The sequence below is a fragment of the Diadema antillarum genome, unplaced genomic scaffold (genome assembly GCF_040938485.1).
Source record: "Diadema antillarum isolate AM-2024a unplaced genomic scaffold, OU_Dant_1.0 scf00000068, whole genome shotgun sequence".
NCBI lineage: Eukaryota > Metazoa > Echinodermata > Echinoidea > Diadematoida > Diadematidae > Diadema > Diadema antillarum.
This window is the reverse complement of record NW_027270957.1, coordinates 130,727-154,064: the sequence shown is the minus strand read 5'-3', so window position 1 is coordinate 154,064 and position 23,338 is coordinate 130,727. Positions and strand designations below refer to the sequence as shown.

The following is a 23,338-nucleotide window of genomic DNA, read 5'->3' as shown; positions in this document are numbered from 1 at the left end:
ACTCACGCGGAGATAACAGATAACATTTAGAGAGACCCAGGGAGAAGAAATTGGCATATCATTAGAAAAGAGAAGGAGAAAAAGAAAAGAAAAAAAATCAAACTTGGAACATACCCATGGACCTTCTTTTTAAATGCTTTGTATGATGCCTTCCTGCTCGGGCTAGCAACGGATGTTGAATGATGTACAAGGCTATTTTTGAGGTAGTGAGTAGTGCGCTGTGAGCTCATGTTCGCAGTGACATGCTCTCCTGGTCCACAGATTCGTGAAATGATTCGTAAATGAAAAGGAGACAAAACTGAACAGTTCATTTGACTATGCTTTATGCTGAAGTTACTTCAGATTACAGTCACCGATTACTCTCAAAGAACAATTACCAAACTGTTGAGAACATTTTGTAAAGGTATGGCATAAGTATATGTAAGACTTTTGTATAAGACTTTTGTATAAGACTTTTGTATAAGACTTTTGTATAAGGCAATGATGTAGAGATAAATTTTGTAAATATAGTTTCATGTACAAAGTAGAAGATCAATGATATAATATGTATAATTGTTTTACTATGTTTGGGGGGAATGCACCCTACAAGCATTGCTTCTTCAGCATTCCTCCCCATCTCCTGCATTTTCTAAACTTCAGAATGTTCCTTGTGCTTTTTTTTCACCTTATCATTTGTATATCCATAAATTTAATTTATCATATTTTGTAATGTTGACATATATATGTACTTATATTTCATGTGGAAAAAATGTATTTACAAGTTCTGTTGGAGATGGAAAAAATAAATGAATGAATGAATGAATTAAATAAATCCATTCATAATGTTTAGTATTATATCATAAAATGATTATAAGATGGATGGTAAAATATTTTGTGAGAGTGGTAAAGGGATACGTATCTTTCTGTCTGTGACTTTCACAATAAAGTTCAATATTCTCTCTCCCTTGCTTTTCCCCAGTGAAAGTCTTCAAATAAATCAAGTCCCATTGTTTCAAATAATGAGTCACTCCACAAGAAAACCTTTCTGAGACAGTTCCCCCTCCCCCACATCTACCCACCAGGGGCAATGGTCTCTGTAGGGAAAGAATGAAGAAAAGCTTGGGCAAGATTAGTGGTTCGAGATACCAAATCCAAGCTGTGATGGTTGTCAAGGTAACAAGGAGTCTTTGACTTACTGGCGTAATATAGAGCAGACTCGAATGTGTGGAGCACCTTGCCAATGCAATATTGGAGTGAATGTATGAGTATCAGTATATGGAAAGAGATGACAGAGCATTATTATAAAAGACTCCTTGTTACCCCCCCCCCCCACACACACACACACACACAGTCATACACTAAACCCATGTCTTTTGTTATCAAACTATAGTCATCATGGATAGCAATCTTTGATTGGCAGAGCTGAACAAGATATTTTGTTTAAACAGCTATATTGTATTTATTTGTGAGGAATTGAATTCTGTACAGGATCTTAGACTGCAATACTTAGTCCATTTCACACCACTCTTTTCTGATGTACTGCTGTAGATGATCACTGACATTTTCTCAAAATCATTTTCTCTGTGAGATTAATTTCCAGTGATGCTCGAGGCAATTATATCCTCCAATAACATCCAAAACAAGTCTAGGAGTATATATCGATATGTTGCAGTCGACATGTTACGGGACAGTACGACAGTTGATTAAATATTACACAAGACCATGCTGTCCGAGCTTTTGTTGTTATTTTTGTTCAGTGTTAGTAAGACAGAAATTGGCATCATTCAAGAATGCTGGTGATTTTTTTTTTCTTTTCATAGAGTGTTCCAGTAAGAGATTAAAAAAGTAAGTAATTGCCTAATATATTTGATACTGATAGTCAGCTGATAGTATTGAAGAAGATGTTTAGTGTGAATGACAACAGTATTTACTGTAAGATAGATGACTTTCATATTGCAGAGAAATAGCTTGCTCCTTTATATTATAATCTGCCTTGAAAGCTTTGGTCAAAAAATTCTCTCGACAATGTAAATGAATTTCTTGAAATATTTGTAATGTAAACAAAAAAGAGCAAAAGAATTAACCAACTTTGTTGGAAAGTTTGAAATCAAATGTGAGTTTCTTTCTTGTGATGTTTTGCATTAAACAGCACAGCGTGGAGGTGATTTGACAGACGGCGTCATTTGCCCTTCCTTTTTAACCTTGATCCAGACAACCTGGGTGAAAGGGGGATGTTACGATGGGGATAGAGAAAGATCATGCCCTTTTGAATATCACTGCGGTAGGCTATAATTAGAGTTGGGGCATATTCTCACCTTTCCATGCATTGCTAGCGAAGCTAAGGTCATCCTTACAGTGTGCCCTCCCCCCGATTTGTAACCACTAAGGGGATGTTACTGCTTGTGGTAGTTGTGCTGTGCTATTTGATACGCTCTGCATGTAATAAGTAATTCTTGATCTTGAGCATAAATTATAATTTCCTGTTGTATCCGTCATGAATGTTTAAAGGGGAAATATATTAATGAATCATGATGTGAAAAATAAATACATTCCTATGATTGTGGGGATGCAAGGGTGACGGGAAATCTGTCATAAGTTTGTACACTTGCATCTAATTGAGATCATGCTACTAGAAAGTGATCACTTATGTTTTCTTCATAAGCATTGTACATTATGAAAATATCATTTGACAGTTATCTGTGAAATCTTATATTTTGCTCACACACTAGTCTCTGAATATGAACAGTATACTTGCTACTATGAACTGTGTATTAAGCCTTTCAGTCTGACTATTAATCTCCCTGTCTGTAGAAGAGCTGGTCAAATGCCAGTTATGTTATCGTAATATTCCCCTGTACCTTCAAAATGTAGCCTCAGTACACAAATGTTAGATTGATCTGATAGTGTTTTCTTCTGCCTTATGTCATGCATTCTGTCCACTTGCATTCTGGTCATATTTCTGTGACTATTTTGGTATGTCTCGCAAGCCAATGTCACACTAAACACTGCATGTGGTTTCACTATTTTGGGCAATTTATGTGACCGCAAATTTCTCGAGAAGTTACCAGCGAAACCTCCCTCAAAACTTCCTGGATATACTTGGAAAGTTTCTCATTCTCATAAAAGTTTTGTGTAGTGTGACTGCACGGCTGAAACTTTGAGAAGTTTGTCATGTGATTAGATTCATTTCATGTTGTTTGTGGACATAGTGCATTCGTTTGCACACTGTTGCATATTTGCATCTTGTATATGTAATGAGGGCATGTGTTTGTTTTTTTTTGTCCCTGTGGAGAATACGTATTAGAAGCTAAAGCCACGGGCAGTTCCGCATCACTGAAACTATACATAGTTTCGTTTCGTTGGTAGTGTGACCACATGCTCAAACTCCTAGAAGTTATCAGGAAAAGGCTACCGTATGGCATCGTTTCTGTGTATTTCTTCCTTCAGTATCTCTCACTTTTTTCTCTTTATCTCTCCCCCGCTCTCTCTCTCTCCCCGAGCTATTTCTCCAATACATACATCAACAACATACTGTTTCTGGCCATATCGTCTGCTAATAATTGTTTAATGCGATTCTAAGCCAGCTCTTCGATGAGTTCGAAAGTGATGACCAACATATGCTACCAAGGTGCTTGCCAGAGGGTCAATGTTGGCAGACCTTGTAGTTTCTTGAGCCCGCTGCACCCTATACGACTCATGACTATATGACTGACAGACTTTGGATCTGAAATAAACAAGCGTGTTTATTCTGAGGCTATTGTGATTTATTTCGGATCCAAAGTCTGTCGGTCGTATAGTCGCGAGTTGTATAGTGTGCGGCGGGCTTTATGATAAATAGGGCTGATTGTCTTCTCCGATTCCTTATTACATAATGGGCTTACACTTTGAGATTGGAGAAGACAGGCTGTCAGGTAGAAAACAAAATGATGATGACTCACATTATGTTTGTTTAGGCAATCATCCAATGAAACCTTCACAGTAAGATGGTCAGCATCTGTTGTTAGCATATGAGGTGTGAAAGACTCTATAGCAACAATAACCTTACAACGATGGAAATTTCTAATCAAATGTGGGAATTTCTTATCAAATATTAAGTTGTGTGTAGCAGTGAGTCAAGATAAGGTGATTACACGTCTTGAAGAATGTCCTGTGTGTCAAGCGTTGTTAGGTACACGCTCCTAAGCTGCTGAGAGAAAAAAAAATGAGTAAATAAACATAATGATATGTTACAAAGGTGGAAACACCTGACTGTTCTTGGCAATGGGAGTGCTTTATTCACACAAAATTTGATGCATATTTCAGTGTGAATAGCTTAAAGTTTATTTCTTTTGCTATGATTGTATTTGAGCAGAATCTTCTGAACTCCCGAGTATTAATGTTCTTTTTTCCTTAGTTTGGTCTTAAGTTATACCTGTGCTCCTTATCTTGTTCTTCACACCAGGCCTCTGTTGGGACCTGCGCTTAACAAGCTAGCTTTAAAGCACGTTCCATCATATTTCTCTAAAGCACTTTTACTTTGATCAAAACTCTCACACATTGATGGCCATGTTCCATGATAAAAATCTTTTTATTGTACATACCAGCTGCTGGACATTATATATTATCATATTTTGTTATATTTCATGCATTTTTTTCATGGAGAAATACAAAAATGAATTGAAATTTGCTTGGATTTTAACAGGCTTTTGAATGCCTTTAGCTTTTGTATAGTGGCTGAATGTGATGTAAATATTGTGGCTGAGTGAAAAGTTTTTGTAAAAGATAAGGAAATAATGTTGAAAGTTTTGCTTGTATATGGGACATTAAATGTTGGTGTTATTATATATTTTTTTTTTGTTTTGTTTTCTCTGAATGATCCTTTGATATCTTAAAGATTTTGTGCAGTGCTCTCATTGATTTTGAAAACTTCTCCCTGTTCTTTAACTTTTGCATCGAGTACATACCAAATAGATGAGAGCTAATACTAAGATTTAGCAAATTGTCTTCAGGAAAAGATATAATGAAATGAGTTTACAATGTTTCCTGCCTATTGGAGGGGAGTTTGCCTCAGAACTCTCATATTGTTCCTCCACACAGCTAGCAGCTTATGTTTTGGTTACGGGGGAAAGGGGGGAGTGGGGCCGGGTGGAGCACAATGGGAACGGGATGGATCAGAACAATCAGGGGAAGACCTGGGGCTAGAATGTAGTAACTCCGGCAGCCGTCTCCTTTCCTGCGAACATCCTCTTATTTTAATAGATATGATGAAAAGCCCTTTATCCCGGGATGTGACACATCCTTAGTATGTAGAAAGGGTTTCCTCCTAGATCCCATCCATATACATCTGCCATAGCCTTTCTTTCTCTTCTCTCTGCTCACTCTTGTGCAACTTGTATAATGATATCTGTTATTCACATATTTGTTTTCAATTTACATTTCCAAGATCTAAGTTTCTTTCTGTTTGTATTTGTCTTTGATTACATTTAATTGTAATTTTTGCTGTAACGGACTCTGCATTTGATGTTTTTGAAGAAATTGATTTTTAGTCATGTTTTACACATATTACACATGTGTGTTCTATATATTGAAGTCAGCCTTATTGAAGTTTTACCAATTTTTCTCTCCTATATTTTTTCTCACTTTCTGTCATTTTTACCTGAGTGTGTCTTATTGTTTATCTCTGTCTCTCTACAAAAAAAAAAAAATTGTATATATATATATATATGTCATATCTTTCTTATATCTCACATAATGTATACATATATATATATCCAATATATATATCACTCTCTCTTCTCTCTCTTTTCTTCCCTGAAGAGATAGTTACACCCCAGTCCCAGCCTCCTTGACACTCTGCGTGGCATTAGGGAGAGCCCCACTTCTCACTCTCTGCAGAAGAGAGTCCTCACTATATTAGAAATCACGTCTCTCCCCCTTCCCCCCTCTCTCACTCTTCTCTCCCCTTCTCTCTCACTTCCCTTTCTCTCAGACCGAGCCCGTGGAGCATTGTTCCACACATGAGTAACCAATCAGGACTGGCTTTTCTCTTTCTCTATCTTCCCTATCCCCGTCTCTCACTCACACACACACACACACACACACACTCTCTCTCTCGATCTCTGTTCCTCTGTCGCCCTCTATATCTCCCTCCCTCGCTTCGATGCGTCGGTCGGGTTTTAGGGGACTAGATGTGTGGATGGATGCCTATTACTTAGCAGTTTGTGGTCTCACCTGCCGCTGATATGGAGCAAATGTGATTTACCATGTGGGAAAGGAGGAGTTTTATGTTTGCGTACGTGGAAAGTCGTTACTGCTGTGGCAATTGGCGCATTCTCATGTGACTGTATATGCATTTTTGCAACATTTGTGGGAGCCGCATGATTGAATCCTGTTGAGGAATTTCTCAAGTGTTCGCTTGGGTGCCGATGCGGCGACATGGTCCTTAGGACGCGTTTTTCGTGGGAGAGGCGGGAAAGGACCAGTAGACGATGCAAGGTATGGAGAAAGATGAGAGGGGTTCTCAAAGGCACAGGGGTGTTTTGTGTAAAGCAAGAAGAGATTACGTTTCAGGACAGCAAGGCCATTTGGGATTCTATATCGCAATCAGTCATCATCGGATTGTTATTGAGTACAGTACGATGTCTCACAGTAGCTGGAGTACTAGGCCGTAACAAAGAAATAATCTCTGCTACCCCACTGAACTGTACTATTGTTGTAGTGCATATATGAGGTCATGAGACTAAAATGTTGTCAACTTCTACTAGCCATTCAAACCATTTGGTAATATTTTCTAATCATTGTGTGTGTGTGTGTGTGTGTGTGTGTGTGTGTGTGTGTTTGTTTGTATTATAATCGAAGAAGCTTTGAAAGGACTGCTTCAGCAAATTCTTAGTATATTTACACATGAATACAGAAATTTAACATTTATGTATGCCTTTAATGTATGTAATTGCTTTAATAACAGGATTGTATGTGCAAAATGTGCCAGGTGTGAACATTTTCTGATTGCCTTTTAGAAAACAACAAATTTACCTGCATCTTAATACAATTGCCCCGAACAATATTACAATAAGTTATGTGTGTATGTACACTTCTTAGAAATATTGGAACACTGCAATGCGTACACATCAATACCAATTCAGCAGAATGTCATTACAGATTCACTGTCACACGAGAAGGCATAATGTGTGTTTGTCTTTAACCTCTACCACTGGGTACTAGTTCCTAGTCAATCCTAAATGATGAGACATTTTATGAGAACAGCCACTATGCTGTCAAACCCTGGGAAAGAAAAACAACAGCAAAAGTTTAGCAATGTAACATGTCACATTCTACCCCATTGACGCTCTGCATTGTGGGATTGCGAGTGGAATGACAGATACATTGTGGTTTTAACCCACCATCGTCTCAATAATTGAAAGTTAAGTGATGTCACCACCTTGGCAAAACCACACCTTTCCCTCACGACCACCTACCCTGGTGTATTGCTTGTAATAATTCACAACTCAAGTCTATGTGTATTAAAGTGCATCTCAGTGCATTTGTGTGTATGTGTGTGTGTATGTGTGTACTTGAAATCTCCATGCGTTACAGTGTGGACATTTTTTTAATGAATATCATGCTTGACTTACCATTCACAAAAATTATGATCACTGCGCAAATATTTGGTGACATATTCATTCTTTTGCAAAAATGTGTTCACAAGCGAAGTACTAAATGAGCAAGGTTTATTGAAAATTGGCTCAAGACACACACACAAATCATATAGTCAGAATTTTTACTCCCACAGATCTATAGAATTGAGTCTAGCTTATGTGGGTGTGTATTTGTGTGTGATTTAATGTACTACATATGTAAACACCTGCTAGCTTTTGGACACACACAAACTGGTGATGCACTTTTGGGTGCTTAACTCATTTCTTGTGAGGTAACGCCATTGGATTTAGACACTGATCACTACAGACTGCTGATTAACATGTCCAAGATGCTGTTAAAGGCATCATTTACCATTTGCAGATGAGTAAAAAAACCCAGCTTTCGTGCTTCAAAATAGCTCTAAAATGTGAGTTAGGGACAGAAACAACCAATGTAAAAATGTTGATCTATATAATCAATGTTAAGTATTGTTAGATATACAAAATGTTAGCAATAGTTATAATAAAATTGTTTCTAGACTAAACTATCTACAGTTATGGTTTATTGAGAAAAATGGTGATATCTCCTTGAATATATTTTAAGCTTTATTGCAAAATGTTTATATGGTAGGATGTTTTGTGATACAACTGACCTACACATGTGTATCAAATGTGATATCTCGAACATTTTTCAAATCACTGCTCCTAATGGTAAACTATACGTGTAAATGTTAAACCAGAAAGTCAAAATTAAAGCAAAAATCATCATAATTTGGAATTGGTGAAATTTAGTGAAGGTAAAAGTTCAGTAGTGAGTCCATGATATCAAGTGTCATATAGAGTATGTGACCTTTGCCTTTTGAGCTTCAAAATGTTGTGAAAACTTTACTATTATTGTGGAAAAGACCTTAAATTGGTTGTGTGTGCTTTTGTGCATGTTTGTGTATGTTTGATCGGTCTATACCCCAGACAGTATACAAGAAATTCATTGGAATTCAAGCAGAAGCATCTGTTTGAATGCATGTTCATGTGATGTGTATTCTTTTGTTGTTATTTTTTTCTGTTAATCATGAATAGTCATTGGCTATTGGTGTTCACAGATTCTTAACCATTTGCAGCAATCACTTGCTTCCAGTCATTAGAACCAAGTAGGCCATGATTAAATCTTTAGACAAGGCTTGACAGTAGTGGTGGCCAATTGCGACCACTATTATTTAAGAAATTGTGGGATAGCCAGATTGAACCACGTAAAAATCTATGAGAGTATACAATGCTTTTATGTGTTTTTCTCATCCAGAAAATTGGAAATTGATATGTTTTGGTAGCCAGATTGAACCACCTAAAAATCTATGGAGTGTACAATGCTTTCATAGTATGTTTTTCTCATCCAGAAAATGGGAAACTTAATTTGCGGCTCAGTGCTTGATAAAATTCTGCAACACATTTCAGCTATGCTGTAGCTGCCGCGACAAAGGTTACCAGATCAGCACTAGTCTTCATGGCCAAACTCAGTCTGTTCCAACAGACTGAGTCAAATTCATCCAGACTATTTTTATCATCAGCCAAATTTTAGGGCCAGATTTTATCTATCTAAAAATAGAAATAGGTATACCCCTATGTTAAAGGTCCTGTTTACCTTTGGGAGCAGTGATTTTAAAAATGTTCAAGATATCACATTTGATGCATATGCAGAGGTTAGTTGTAACAGAAAACATCCTACTATATAATATTTTTGCAATAAAGCACAAAATATAGGAGATATCAGTATTTTTCTCAATAAACCGTAACTGTAGACAGTTTAGTCTGGAAACATTTTTATTATAACTATTGTTCAAATTTTGTATATTTAACAATACTTAACATCAATTTTACTGATTCAAATTTTTACATTGGTTGTTTCTATCCCTAGCTCATATTTTAAAACTATTTTAAAGCACTAATGCTGGGGTTTTGTTTCATCTGCAACTGGTAAATTATGCCTTTAGATTTAACCACTCCATGAATATATGGTGTTATTAGAAATCATGTTTTTGCCTCGATTCAATATTGAATATGTTAGACATTTTTATTGTTGAAGTACATGGTATTTGAAGCCATCCACTATACCTTCCAATGTTTGCATAATTATTATGGGTTATAATTAGTTTAATGTTTTATTAGATTATTTGATTTTTAATGTCTTTCTTTATTACTTCTAAGTCACACTTCATGGTATTTGAAGCACTTTCTCATGCTTCCCAATTTTCCATATTCTACATGGTTTATTGTATCATTTTGATTTTATCAAATGATTTTTGGATGGTTTTCTTTACTTTTTTTCAGTCCACCCGATTTTACTGTCATGGCACCCAAAAAAAAAATTAAATAAATTTGATGATTTTAGTGAACTGGCAACTAAAAGAAGAAAAAAAGTTTAGTGTGGAGAAATGCTTTAGGTCAATACTAAATGATGGCAGCAAAGGGTTACTTTGTTTATTTAGCCATGACACTGTAATTTAACTATTTTGGTATTCTTAACTGATGACTTCTTGCTTTGGATTTCAAATGACTGTGAAGTATTAAAAACAAAAATGCTCCTCAGAACTCAGAGTGCAATGTAGTAAACCTATGGAGAATTGTAAGATCTTGAGCATTAAAGGGTTAAAGGTCTGACCTTGACTGTACCAGAGTGATATCTTTAGGCATCTGTCCTTGGCAGGTGCCTGCTATACACAGAAGGTTTATTTTCGACCATCTTTGCATATTAACACAACACACCCCAAACTATATGGTGAAGTTGAGACGCAAACCTAGACTATTTCTAGAAACCCAATTACCCGTTACTCAGCTATAGGACGATCAAACTTACTTAAACAGCTGTCTGCATTGGGATCAAAAATATAAAGAGTAAAATTAGACCTTTGTTTTCCCTTTTATTCAATAAAAACAGTATGCCTGCTTTACATGATATGCATTGCATGTCATCTGAACCCTGGTGTTCAGCAACAAAGATATAAATATTTACAAGGTGGTTCTGTTTATAGAAGGGCAATTTTCAGAGTCGCGATGATGCACTAGTTCATTGTACATTACCCAAAAGTGAAACAGAATGCTGCTCTAAGAGACAGTTTATTGATATCTTAATACAATATTACGCCACTCTTTTGGTTTCTTTTCAAACAAAAATGATACTTAATGAGATGATAATTTTTGGTTAGTGCTGAAAAAGAATTTCTGATGGAAGCACAATTGATTTTTTTTTAATTGCTTCAGTTTGATGAAGACTGGAAAATGCTGAATTACAATAGTGACTACCTATTCCTCTATAGGGCATGGATCATATTTTCATCCTTTAAATTTCTTCTGGAAAAGTATTTTGAAAGTTGAAAAGTTTAAACCTTGTATGTGCCATTGTACTTAGCTTAACTTGCCAAACTTTTTCATTGGCATCCAGTAACCACCCCAAACTTGACTTAAGTGTTAAGGTACATTGTAGAAGCCCACTCAGGCATAACAATGTGCCTCAGTCTATTCAGGAAGATGATTGTGACACATGTGGGATCAGGGGATTAGGTAATCTCTATTAATTTTTGACAATCATTTTTCAGACATCTGTGCCCATTAGCAAACAAAGCACATGAAGAATTTATGAAGAATCTCCCTTCATATATGGAGGGAGATGCATTTGATTACTGCCAAAGATATATTGACTGCATTTAATTACTGCCAAAGATATATTGGCATAAATGATTCACTGTATGACATTAATATAGAGTTAATTCTTTTATTTTAATTTTCATTGTATATCAGACCACCAATTCGTTCCGGTTGTGCTGAACAAATGTGTTTTGGTTCGAGGACCTCTGGTACTGTGGTAGAAAGTTACTATGTGTATACAGCGATTTGGGAATATGATAGTCAGCTCGCTTACAGCGCTATGTTGTTGAGTGTGTCTAGATAAAAATCTCTCATTCTCTCCTACTGACACATAGCATAGGGGAAATCATTGAGCCTAGCATGTACCTATCTAGGTGAGCTGGGGCCTGCTGGGGGACAGAGCACCTGAACCCCTAGGGGTAAATTTGCTGGTTGCTCCCCTACAGGGATTACCTGTGAGACCCAATTTCCACCGATGATGGGAGATTTAGGCATAATCATGTGTCCCCATTCTGGCAAATGGGAACAATATGACGAATCAAACACATCCAGAATTCATTTAATGGGGAAATCCGTAGTAGATGTCGCATACTACAACAGACAGTCAACCTAGGTCATGTTGTGGGCTAGGTTTATAGATGTGGCATTAGTCATATTGCTTTAGGGCAATACAAGTGTAGTCTTGACAGAATGGAATTCTATGTTTTGTTTTGGTTGAATTCTATGTTTTGTTTTGGTTTTGTTGTGTGTGTATTATTTGGGCGAGGACATGTCATGTGTGCAGACATCCAGTTACATAACAATTATATTCATAATTATGTTTGGTCAGGTTTCTTGTAATAAAAGTTATGTTTTCTTTCAGTATGTTGAGAGCTCTTGATAAAACAACAACAACAACAGTAACAAACCCAGTGTAAGCTTTTTGTCTGTGTATTACTCACATCTTCATCTTATTCAAAGTTAAGCTCACAGCAGTGTAACCTAAATCTTCATATTACCCAATTCAAAAATTGAAGTAAACCAATCCATTATGATAAAGAATGGGGTAGTGGGCTTTAAGTGTGATGCACCTAACTAGGCTAATCCTTATAAATACAGCTTCTCCAGCATAGTACTGCCTCGCATGAAATCCAGCAAAATCACAAGGAATTTGTTTCACTTCCATCCAGAATGCTAAGTTGAAGGATTGAATCTCTAATGGTATCTTACCCATTAATAAACCTCCCTTTTCTCAAATGTTACAAAACATGTCTTCAATTTACTCATGTGCAGTTAAAAAAAAAAAGGATCTTTGAATATTGAAAAAATAATAATTTCATACTTTTGTCAAAGAATATATTTTATGAGTACTGAGAGCCTCCAACTCAAACTTGTGTAAATGGTTTTAAAGGAGTCTTGTAATTAAACATAACAATTTTAAACAGAAAAAACTGCAGCATAGCCAGGTCAGAATAGAATCAACCACTTATAGGATTAAAGGCAAACAAAATGGAAAAATTAAAACCATCTGAAATATAAAAGTAAAAATTATGATTATAAATTGAGGATAGAGTGAAGATAATAAAGAAGCAAAGTGTATGAATTATGAATGAGCATTTACATGAAAAATTAAGAAAATAGCTGTAAACTAATTATCAACAATAATGTTCGCATAATCATACATTTATTCTAAATGAAAATCGCTTTTACTCAAGCAAAGCAACATCATTGTAGAAAGAAGAATCATATCAGGGGAAGAAATATAATCAAATTGCATAACTGTATGATTCACAAACAGCTGCAAATCGATAAACTGCAGTAACAATGGAAAGCATGTATATAATTTTTTTTAATTGAAAATGCAACAAATTTAACAAATGTCAAATTTTAGATCTTCACATTCCATATACACTTTTAAGCTAGGTTTCACATGATATACAACTTTGCCCCTGGTAGAGTAGAATCAAACCACTGCAGTATTGTCTATGGAGTGATGTCAACATTGATCATCACATAAGCAAAACCAAACTTTAATATTCAGTTTCTGATCATCAACACCAGGTCACGTTGAGTATGTCTGTGGAATGACAATACCCCCGGGCTAATGTTTTAGGATGAACAGGTGCAAAACCGGCTCAGTATGAGAAGTTTTTAAAGTGAAACTGTGCTCCATGTCCAGGACCTGGTTGACTTTAAGAAATAGAACAAAAATCAAACCAACAAAGTGGCAAAGGTCAATCAATATCACATAATATCAAATTATTACATCACATAATATCAAAGTTATTAAATCACATAATATCAAAATTACTAAATCACATAATATCAAAGTTATTAAATTTGGAGTCGGAGTAATAGTGACTGTGTCATGCATACTTGTGAGATTAGATTTTTGATGAGCACCAAAGTGAGGATATCAATAGTCCTCTGTTATACACGTGTAGCTTAGTGCTGGTTCTAAACAAGATGTTGGAACCAGACTCGTGCGTTGTTAGTAACCATTGTTCACACATATTCAGGCTACGTGAGATTGTGGGGAACCAGTTCCCATGGTAATGAATTGTTATGATGTCACGCTTTGGTACTCTAAATCATTGCCTTACAATTCTTCCTTTGGTTTTAGCAGCTACAACCCCCTCCCCCTGAAAAGTTATTGTGAACAATAATTTGAAGCAAAGTATGTAATTTAGTCATAATCGTTTACTTTACAGCAAAAAAAAAGAAAATATTTTTTTTTTTAAGTGATGCAAGAGGTCTGGGGGAATGACATCATCACCCTTTCTCAGTTTGTGCATGTGATTGCTACCAATGTTACTATGCTGGACATGTGTAAAATATGGATGAACCTAATAAATTATGACCATATTGATTATTTGATTTTACATTATATGTACAAAAAGTTTTACAAGCTTTTAAGCTTTTATGTAGGCCCCATCATATTTCTTATACTTACTAGTGACATTTTCATACGATGTGACCATGTACATTTGTGTCAAGTATATTTTCTTTTTCTTTTTCTTCTACAATCAAAAGACATGATTGTATATATTTTGTACTCTTGTTTTGTTGTCAATAATTTTGTAATGTCATCATTGAGAAAATGGAAATATGAAATAAATTTGAACCGAATTTGAACCGAAAAGCCAGCCTAAACAGCATCTACAGTTTAACTTTAAACATTAGAATGCAGCATACACTGCCACACTGTGTGACCACACACAAAATCTGTGGCCAAACTTTCATCTTCCCCTGTGGCACCCAACAACAGAGAAACTTCTGATAATAATTGATGGTTGTGCATGTGGCAAATGTGAGCTGTACCAAATTCCACGTATACGTTCTGTAGACTCGGCAACCATAAAAGCCATAAGTGCTCTCGGTAGATCCGAGGAGGACAGTCAACTTGATCTTATCAGCCCAATGGTCAGTTGCGGTCGCTTTTATGGTCTAGATGGAGACAAAAATGACATTCAACCACCCCACCCCCTCCCCAAACAGATTTGCTGCTATACCTGATTTCCTCCAGTCTCGCCTAATTTGGCCGGAGGTGTTGGGCGAAGACCAGGATGAGAGGAGGACGAGGGAAGCCAGACCCAGACCCAGACGCAGACGAATTTTATGGGTTTCCCGCGCACGGCTGGATTTACACCTCAGGTCCTGTTGTGACTCAGAATGATCCCATCCCTGCAGGACGACCTGCTCCATACGTTATGCTCTAAAGACTCACACGTAGGACTTTTCAAGATGGTCTTTATTTCTCAGGATTTCAAAGCGTCTCAGTCATTGTGTCCCCTCAGTCATTTTCTCTTGCTTCAAATGCTTTTGTCGTTTAGAGGAAGAATTCCACAGCACAGCCAGAAACATACCTCAACAGTACTATTATTCCACAATCAAAATATTCTTCTTCTTTTTTTCTCTCTCTTATTTGTGTAGGTTTGCTGCTGACTGAACATTGTGAGAGGAATATATTGCTCTCTTCCAGTGAATTTTCTCTCTCAAGTCAAAAGTGAAATTGTCATTCCCTTTTTCTTTTCTTTTTTCTCTAAACAAATTTACATGTGTGGTTATTTTGAAAGTATCAAAATCATGCGAAATGAGAAGAGCTTTGAAATATTGGGGGCTCATGCATGATCTGTTATCGACTTATTACATTAGTTGGGAGATGTCTCTAGAAACAACCAGAAAATGTATTTTGACAGTAGCATTGACAGGTTCTGACATTGATATCTACTGGCTACTTGTGAGATATTGCAATCCCCCTTCAGGTTTACACATGGTACACTCAGTTCTGATGAGCAATGGGTGTTAGGAAGAGTTTATGAAAGTCTAATTAAGAGCAGATAAATACCAAATTTAGCTCTGTTTATCTGAAATTACACATGCGATCATGATACCAAAGTTTTTTTAATAATAATTTTTGTTTTCTTTTAAGGATTTTATTTTTTTAGACAGTTTGAGATAAAATTATGAGCAGTGAGTGATTCAAACATCCCTTGGGTATAAATCGATGATTTGGTATTTATATCTTGTTTGTGTCAGTCTTTATAGATAGGTTTGACCTTTGCTAATTGTCTAGATTATTGGTAAACATTAGTGGCTGCTTCTCCTAAGATTAGCTTGCATATTTTCATCATTTCTGACAGATTTATCGTCATGGTCCTGCTCTAATTTCTCCTGGGTTGGCAGCAAAACTGCAATTATGTGGACATGGATGCAGTACATAGGGAAGTGTTGCTAACTGATAAATTAATTAGGAAGAATTAGGGAGGGGGATTTTTTTTCTCTATGTATTAGCAATTACTTCATTTCATTGTCTCGGTTGAGACACAGCTTAGCCAACAATGTTCCTGTGGTGTGGGAAAAGGGATTGTCAAGACGGGTACTCATGAGGTAATGGTTTTAAATGCTCCATTGTGTCATGTCTTGCTAGTTCTTCTCTTTTGACCAAAGAGCTTTGGACTGGGCTTGTAGCCAGACACAATGATGGAGGGGGAGGGTAGGGGGGAGAGGGAGGGATTGGTCGGCATGGCGATGAAATAGATGCATACACGCAAGATTCTTTCTCATCGATACCTTCCGCCCTGTCCGGAGGGGGCTTGGATTTCCTAAAAATAGGATCATAACTTGAATTTCCTGGGGAGTTAATTCTAATGAAGTGCGGAGAGATTTGGACAAGAGAGTAGTCACACAGTTTGCTGGGCAGCAGAATGTGTGTATGACCAAAAACAATGTGCTGTACATGTAGGCTAGCATTGTATGAATGCATCGCAAGAAGCTTCCGGGCAAATATACACGGGTGTGTTTATGTTTTGGGTGTGTGTATGTGTATATAGTCTGCAAAAAGTAGATAGTTGCTAGGGCCTGCCTGCGGCTCACTTGTGTGCATGCATGCATGCATGACATTTTAAATGATCCATATCTCAGACCATACTGTCTTGTCTCCATTCTTCAGTGAGGAAATTCAGGATCTCTACGTCACAATGGCTAAAATCTCTCCCCAAGGATCTATTACCGACATGCCAGTCCTTCCCTTACAAGTTCCTTCCCCCCTCCCTTTGTTCCCCCATATTAAAATAAGTTTTAAAGGTCAGGTTTCCAAATTTCCTTTCACTTTGCCACATGGTACTCTGTGTTGTGCTACAGAATGTCACCCCAACTCTGCTTATATTGCATCTATGGTTTGCTTCCTTATTTCAGGAAGGATTTTATTTCTACGCTTTCAATAAATCATGATTTATATTTCATTATATTTTATAATGCAAAGTTAATTAACTACGAAAGGAGACAGACATAGTAAGATACAGCAACAACAAACAATAACACAAAACAAAAATATATAAGTAGACTTGAGCTGATATTGCATTATGAAGAAACAGAGAAATTGGTAATAACAGCCATAGAAACAGCTTATTGCATCCCCTGTAGAATGATATGCACTGGTCACCATCATCACAGAAAAATACATCAGCTTGGTAAATGAATTCATGTGAATGTATCCTTAGATATGTTTGATCAATTTTGAACGAAAATAAGACATACGCATTAGCGGGAAGCATTAGCTGTTATCTGTATATGATGTGAAAATAGCTGCCTAACCCATTTGGGATGGGCTGATTTGGCTATAACACATATTTCCCATGTACACCTGCCCAAGTATACTCAGGACAAGTCTTCAGTGGGTGAAATCTTACATTCAGCAGACTTGACTTCTTGCAAGGGAGTGATTGAGATGCATTTTTTAACTTGACAAGATGACAGTGTATATATACTACTGCGCAAGACCATAATATATACTGTATAGTTCCTATATAACCATGAAAGACAACCCTATTTGTGACAAATTTTGCCAAACCTGCACTATGATACACTCATATGGGTCGAGCTTATATAATCTAGACTGTGTATTTAGCATGCAAAAAAAAAAGCAAAAAATTGCAAGACATCGGTATCGAATGGATGATGTCTCGATGCATAGCGAAGTTTCTCAAACAGCTTTATGTTAACATTTCTAGATTACTTTATGTTTTATTCAATTTTTTTCCTGGAATGAAAAAGCACTTAACATACCTCAGATGTATGACACAGGGGAAATTCTATTGTCCTGCCACATATATCATTGTGAAGTTGAGAGAATATATATTTTTTTATTGAAAAAAATGAGAATTTCACATCTTGAGATTGTTCCACTGCTGTGACATCACCCTTACCCTTTTGAACTAGCATGGATGACATGTGGATTTAGCCAAAAATTGCAGAGTTTAAAGCTTTTGGACGGATTCTTGTATTTTCCTGTAACTTCACTGATGCGTTCTTCTTGTATTCCTGCATTATGTGAAATTGGTTACTGTAAAACCAGATATTTCTTTGTGCATCTTAATTTCGCAAATTTCATGTGAGCCTAGATTTGGGAAATTAAAATGCAAGCAAAAGTTCTTATCTATGTTATATGCATTGAATGCCAGTGGTTATTCACGAAAATTTTGTGCCACGAAAATGTCTCGCTTTACAATGAAACTTCTCTTTGATACATATCATTTACAAGAATGTAAATCTTGATAGATTTGTTAACATGTCCCTCTCCCTCTACCTTCACCAGGAGCTGAAGGCTACAGCACAGGCCTTGCAGGAAGCTATCAACAAGCTCCAGCATGAATACAAACGTCTCAGCCAGATCACCATCGGGTCTGCTGATGATGAGGACCAGGACCCAAACAAGCTCTCCAACTCCGAGCAGAAGCTGGTCCGGCTCTGTTCCAGGAACAGACGCTGTCTCTCCAGAGTGAGTTGCCCAACTCTCTTTCTCAACTCTTTGAAATCCCCTCCCCCCCCCCTTTTTTTTTTTGACTTGGAGTGCCGATTGATACAGAAAACCCCCTAGCAATGTACATAATCCTTGGCTCAGGAAGGGTGTTGAAGTTTATGAATCTATCTATTCAGAAGAAGATTCAATGAAATGTATGTTTGTATTTTGTTTCCTTTCCAGCTATTTTTTTTTTCTTTTTGAGATTTCTTTTCTATCTATTTTCATCTCCCAGTTTGTCAGGAGATTTTGATATCATATCTCTTCATGGAGATGGATTGATGCAGAGAAACTGTTTGCCACTTTTGCTAATAAAATCATTATGGCAAATCAGCAACATTCTTATCTAAAAATAAATGAAAGTACTACTTGAGAAATAAATTTGTTTATGTCTACACACAAACTTCAATTATAAATAAATATCATATCTTTCAGATGGTGGAGACCATCATAAATAAGCAATTTGCTTAACTGGGATGATGGAATTTGGGCGATATGGTGTATTGCTGCTCTTTTCATGTAACTAAAGGAACAAAACACACAGACAAACACATGAATAATATTTTGAGTTCGTTCACTCAGTTCTAATCCAGTTGGAAATTTTCATCTCTTTAGGGATAAAGATTTACACACAGACACACATGCACAACACCTGGTATGTATATTACTTTGATCATCATTGCTAAGTGTTTCAGTAGGTTATGATATCATATCTCTTCAGGTAGAACTATGCTTTAGAAATGTCATTGTATAGATTTTTATTTGCATTATTTGAAATACGTACAAATGGTATGATGAATGAGGTCACATTCTGTTTGACATCAGATTTGATATTGCTATCACCTTGTTTCCATAAATACTAAAGTCTCTTCTACATGAGAAGAGTGTACCTTGCAAGGATATGTTTTTCTTTTAAGTTTATCATTTTTGCTACAATTATTGTTGCATTAATAAGGTGTAGGGAAATGACAGTGACAATTTTTTAATCTACTGGCATCATTTCTCTTGTCTTTATTACCATTATTTTATGGACACCATTTTAATTATTTACATTGTGATTACAGTCCATATTGTCACAGACAATGGCTATAGACTTTCCACATTGTGCGAGTTATTATTTCCTTACATTATGATATTCCTGATGTAAATGTAATTTAATTGATATTTGAAGATCATATAAAAGCGTCTCAATCTATGTAACTGTGCTTGTATGAAGCCTTTTATACAGTTGCTTGCTTTAAAATCTTATGTGCAGTTTTGTTGGGAACTAAGGAAAAGCTCCGTTACTAGGGATTAAAAGAGGAGGCAATTACTTATAGACGCACTGCATTTTACAGCTACAACTTAACCTGATTCCCCAATTTTGAAGTGTCCAATGACCGACAGGAGTGGAGAAAAAAAGTTTAAAAAGTATGCAGCAGATATTGGGTTAGAGTATGTGATCTGAGATGTGTCTGAGCCGGAAATACAGGGGAGAGGGGTTGCCATGGAAACCATGAATTACCCACTTCCTTTCCCTTTTTTTGAGTTCCATTTACAGCTTGCTAGGCCTGGAGATCGAGCAGCCCCTGTGAATCTGACAACAGCAAAAATATAAAAATCCAGCCTAAAAAGATAAAAGAATAGAATGTCAGGTTTAATGCTTGGAACACAAGATTCTATCAAGGAGTATTCACGTAAGATCTCTGGAATGAAAATGAATGGCTATTATCATGTTCTTCATAATTATGTGTGATGGAGACATTGATTTACAACTGTATAAGCTGTTATTTTTGCAAGGGTTTAATTTTCGAGAATTTCGCGAATCACAGTTGGACCACGAATTTAACAACAAGCGAAAATGTCGTCATGCGCTAGGCTAATAGCAAACTTACAATAGCCTTGGTGTCAATTCACAAAAACAACATCTCGTGAAAATGTCTGTCACCTCCTCATTCGCGAAAATATGTGTATGCGAAAATATCAGCTTATACGTACAGTAATGGCTTCGTTAGCATATTACATGTACATATCAAGCTATTGCATGCTATTCCAGGAATTAGGAGCTTTGTTAGTTTATGTTTGTTCTGTGAATTATGTGTATATTATGTGTTCTCAGAATTAATATTATAGCTGCATTGGTCATGAACTTATCAAGCTAACATTGCATACTTATATCCCAATGTCAAACAAATGTCAAAGTCTGATAGAAATAAGGACAAGCAAAAGCATGTCAACATGTTTAAGAATTGAGATGTTGTATTGTGGAAATGACCCTTTAGAGGATATTTGGGTAGCTCTATAAACTTTTAAGAAGTTTCCCAAAGATTATAGCTCATCAGATCTTCATTTGAATAATGTGATACAAACTTTAACTTGGTCTAATTTGCACAGTGTCATTTTCATTATCTTGTAATGTAGTGTAATTCAACTCATAGGCGCACATGTATTTACATCAATCTCAGCCTAAAAAAATCAAAATGAAAATCAGCAATTTTGCTGGCCAGAAGTTTAAAAGTTCATCCAGGGGTCTGTCACATTTTTGTTGTTACTTTTGTTTTCTTTTCTAATAAGGTGTTGTATTTCACACTCATATCCTTCAGGTGCATTATTGTAGCAACAACACGTAGGCTGATGTTCTTCAAAGCTCAAGAATCATGTAAAATAACAGGCGCATTTTAGGAGGGTATTTTGGGGTCTATAGACCAATGGATAAAATTCAGGCACTAAGGACTGGGATATTCTGACTTTAGTAAATTACCATAATCACACTTGGCATAGAGCTGTGTATCCAGCAATGCGTCACTGTTTGAACACCAGAGCCTCATCAGGGTCACATGTTTCATCATTATATATAGATAGCCGTGGTGACTAATAGGCCTATGTATAAGTTTTCACTCAAAAATATCTGCTCCAGCAACACTTATACTGCGTGTTAAAGATGAATTTCATGAGATGATTACAAGCAGATGTCAATTACACATGTTAGACAGTGTGATTCATCAGCTCTAAAAGAACTAAATCCTAAAAAAGAAAATATCAATTAACCACTAAAATTCCCAACTATTTTTTCCCATTTTTACCAATTAACCCTTTGAAGACAGGCTGATTTTGCTACAAGGTGCATTTCCCATAGACATCTGCCCATGTAAGGACTAGTCTTCAAGAGGTTAAATGAAATGAAAGGTTTGCATTTTGAGTGTTTTCTGAGTTCTTCATTCCTTCATTTTTTGGACAAGTTTGCTGTATTGTATACTGTGATGTTAAGGATTTAAGCATTTTCATGAACTCTTGTGCGCGTTGTATTTTTTTTTTTTTTTTTTGTGCAACCCTGCTTCGGTAAGCAGTAAATTGCCCATTTTATTTTTATAAGAAGATATTTACATTTAATCATTGTGTTCGTAGCATAGTATCAATGAATGTTGGTGCATACTGTAATAAGCATAATCGTAAAACACCTCAAGCTGGCTTTAGTCATGTTATCCCTGTAGCAGCAATATTGTAGAATGTATGAATGATGGTCCTCACTAGTGAATATACCCTGCTGTTTTTTCATCTGGAGGGAAAAGAGGGATACATGTATGTAAATTATATCAAATTAGTACTCCCTTGCTGTCGCTCTCTCTCTCTCTTCCCCTCTCTCTTCCTTTTTTTTCTCTCTCTTTGTTTCTACCTCTCTTTATCTCTTTCCCTTTTTCTTCTCCACTCCTACCTTCCCTCCCATCTGCTCCCATCCACTTAAAACCCTGGATAATTGATTAAATCACTTCCTGATTCAGATATAGATAGAGGGTACATTAATGTTTTCTTTGTCCCAAAAAGAACTTGTGTCATAGTTCACTGGATCCATGTATGATTAAGCATTATATACTATTTTTATGCCTCCGCCACGAAGTGGTGCCGGAGGCATTATGTTTTCGGGTTGTCCGTCCGTCCGTCCGTCCGTCCTTCCGTCCGTCTTTCCGTCCGTCCGTAATGAATTTTGTGGACAAGGTAACTATCAAAAGCTGTTGAGGTATCCTAATGAAACTTGGCATGTATGTGTATTAGGGGGTGAAGTTGTGCCTATCAACTTTTGGGTGCACGTGCTCAAGGTCAAAGGTCAAAAGGTCAAGGTCAAATACATAAAATTTCACTATTTCCACCATATCTATGCAATGCCGGAAGATATTTTCTTGAAACTTAGTGTATACATGTATTACCCAATTTAGATTCTCTAGTGAAAGTTTGGGTCATGAGGTCAAAGGTCAAAGGTCAAAAGGTCGAGTAAAAGTATTAAAACTTCTTTTTTTTTCTCTGTAAATTGGAAAATTGTTCAAGGTATCTTCATGGAACATAGTATATATACATGTACTGACTGGCAGTGATTATCTAGAGAATGTAGGGTTCATGGGGTCAAAGGTCAGGGGTCAAAGGTCAAGTGCAACACTTCAAGATTTTACTATTTCCCTAATGTTCATGCAATGCCAGCAGGATTAGTATTTTTTTTTACACTTGGTGTATGCATGTGTAACCTAATAGAAATTCTCTGGAGAGTTTTTTTTTCTTTTTCTTTTTTTATTGCCTCAAAGGTCAAAAGGTCAAAGATCAAGTGAAAGTGCGAACGAACTTTTTCCTCCATATCTCGGAAGTGGCTCAATTTATCGTGAAACTTACTGCATATCTATGCATGTTCTACCTGAAAGTGATTATCTTATGAATTTTAGGGTCTAAGGCCAGATGAACATGGTAACAATTTACTATTCAGTACAGAAATTGCACTTTTTCTCCATACCGGTACCATGAAAATTACTCAATGCATAAATGTATGAATGGGTCAAAGTCAAGTTAAAGTCCTTAAATCCCCAAATAC

General features: G+C 36.4%; 1 protein-coding gene across 1 annotated transcript in view; it reads left to right on the top strand.

Annotated features, from left to right (window-relative positions):
- Positions 1-23,338, top strand: part of LOC139716615 (uncharacterized) — a 192,753-nt gene that overhangs the window by 110,188 nt on the left and 59,227 nt on the right. The window contains exon 3 of the mRNA XM_071628142.1: positions 18,304-18,486. Coding sequence (XP_071484243.1) covers positions 18,304-18,486 — 183 coding nt within the window. The remainder of the gene's footprint in view (positions 1-18,303; positions 18,487-23,338) is intronic.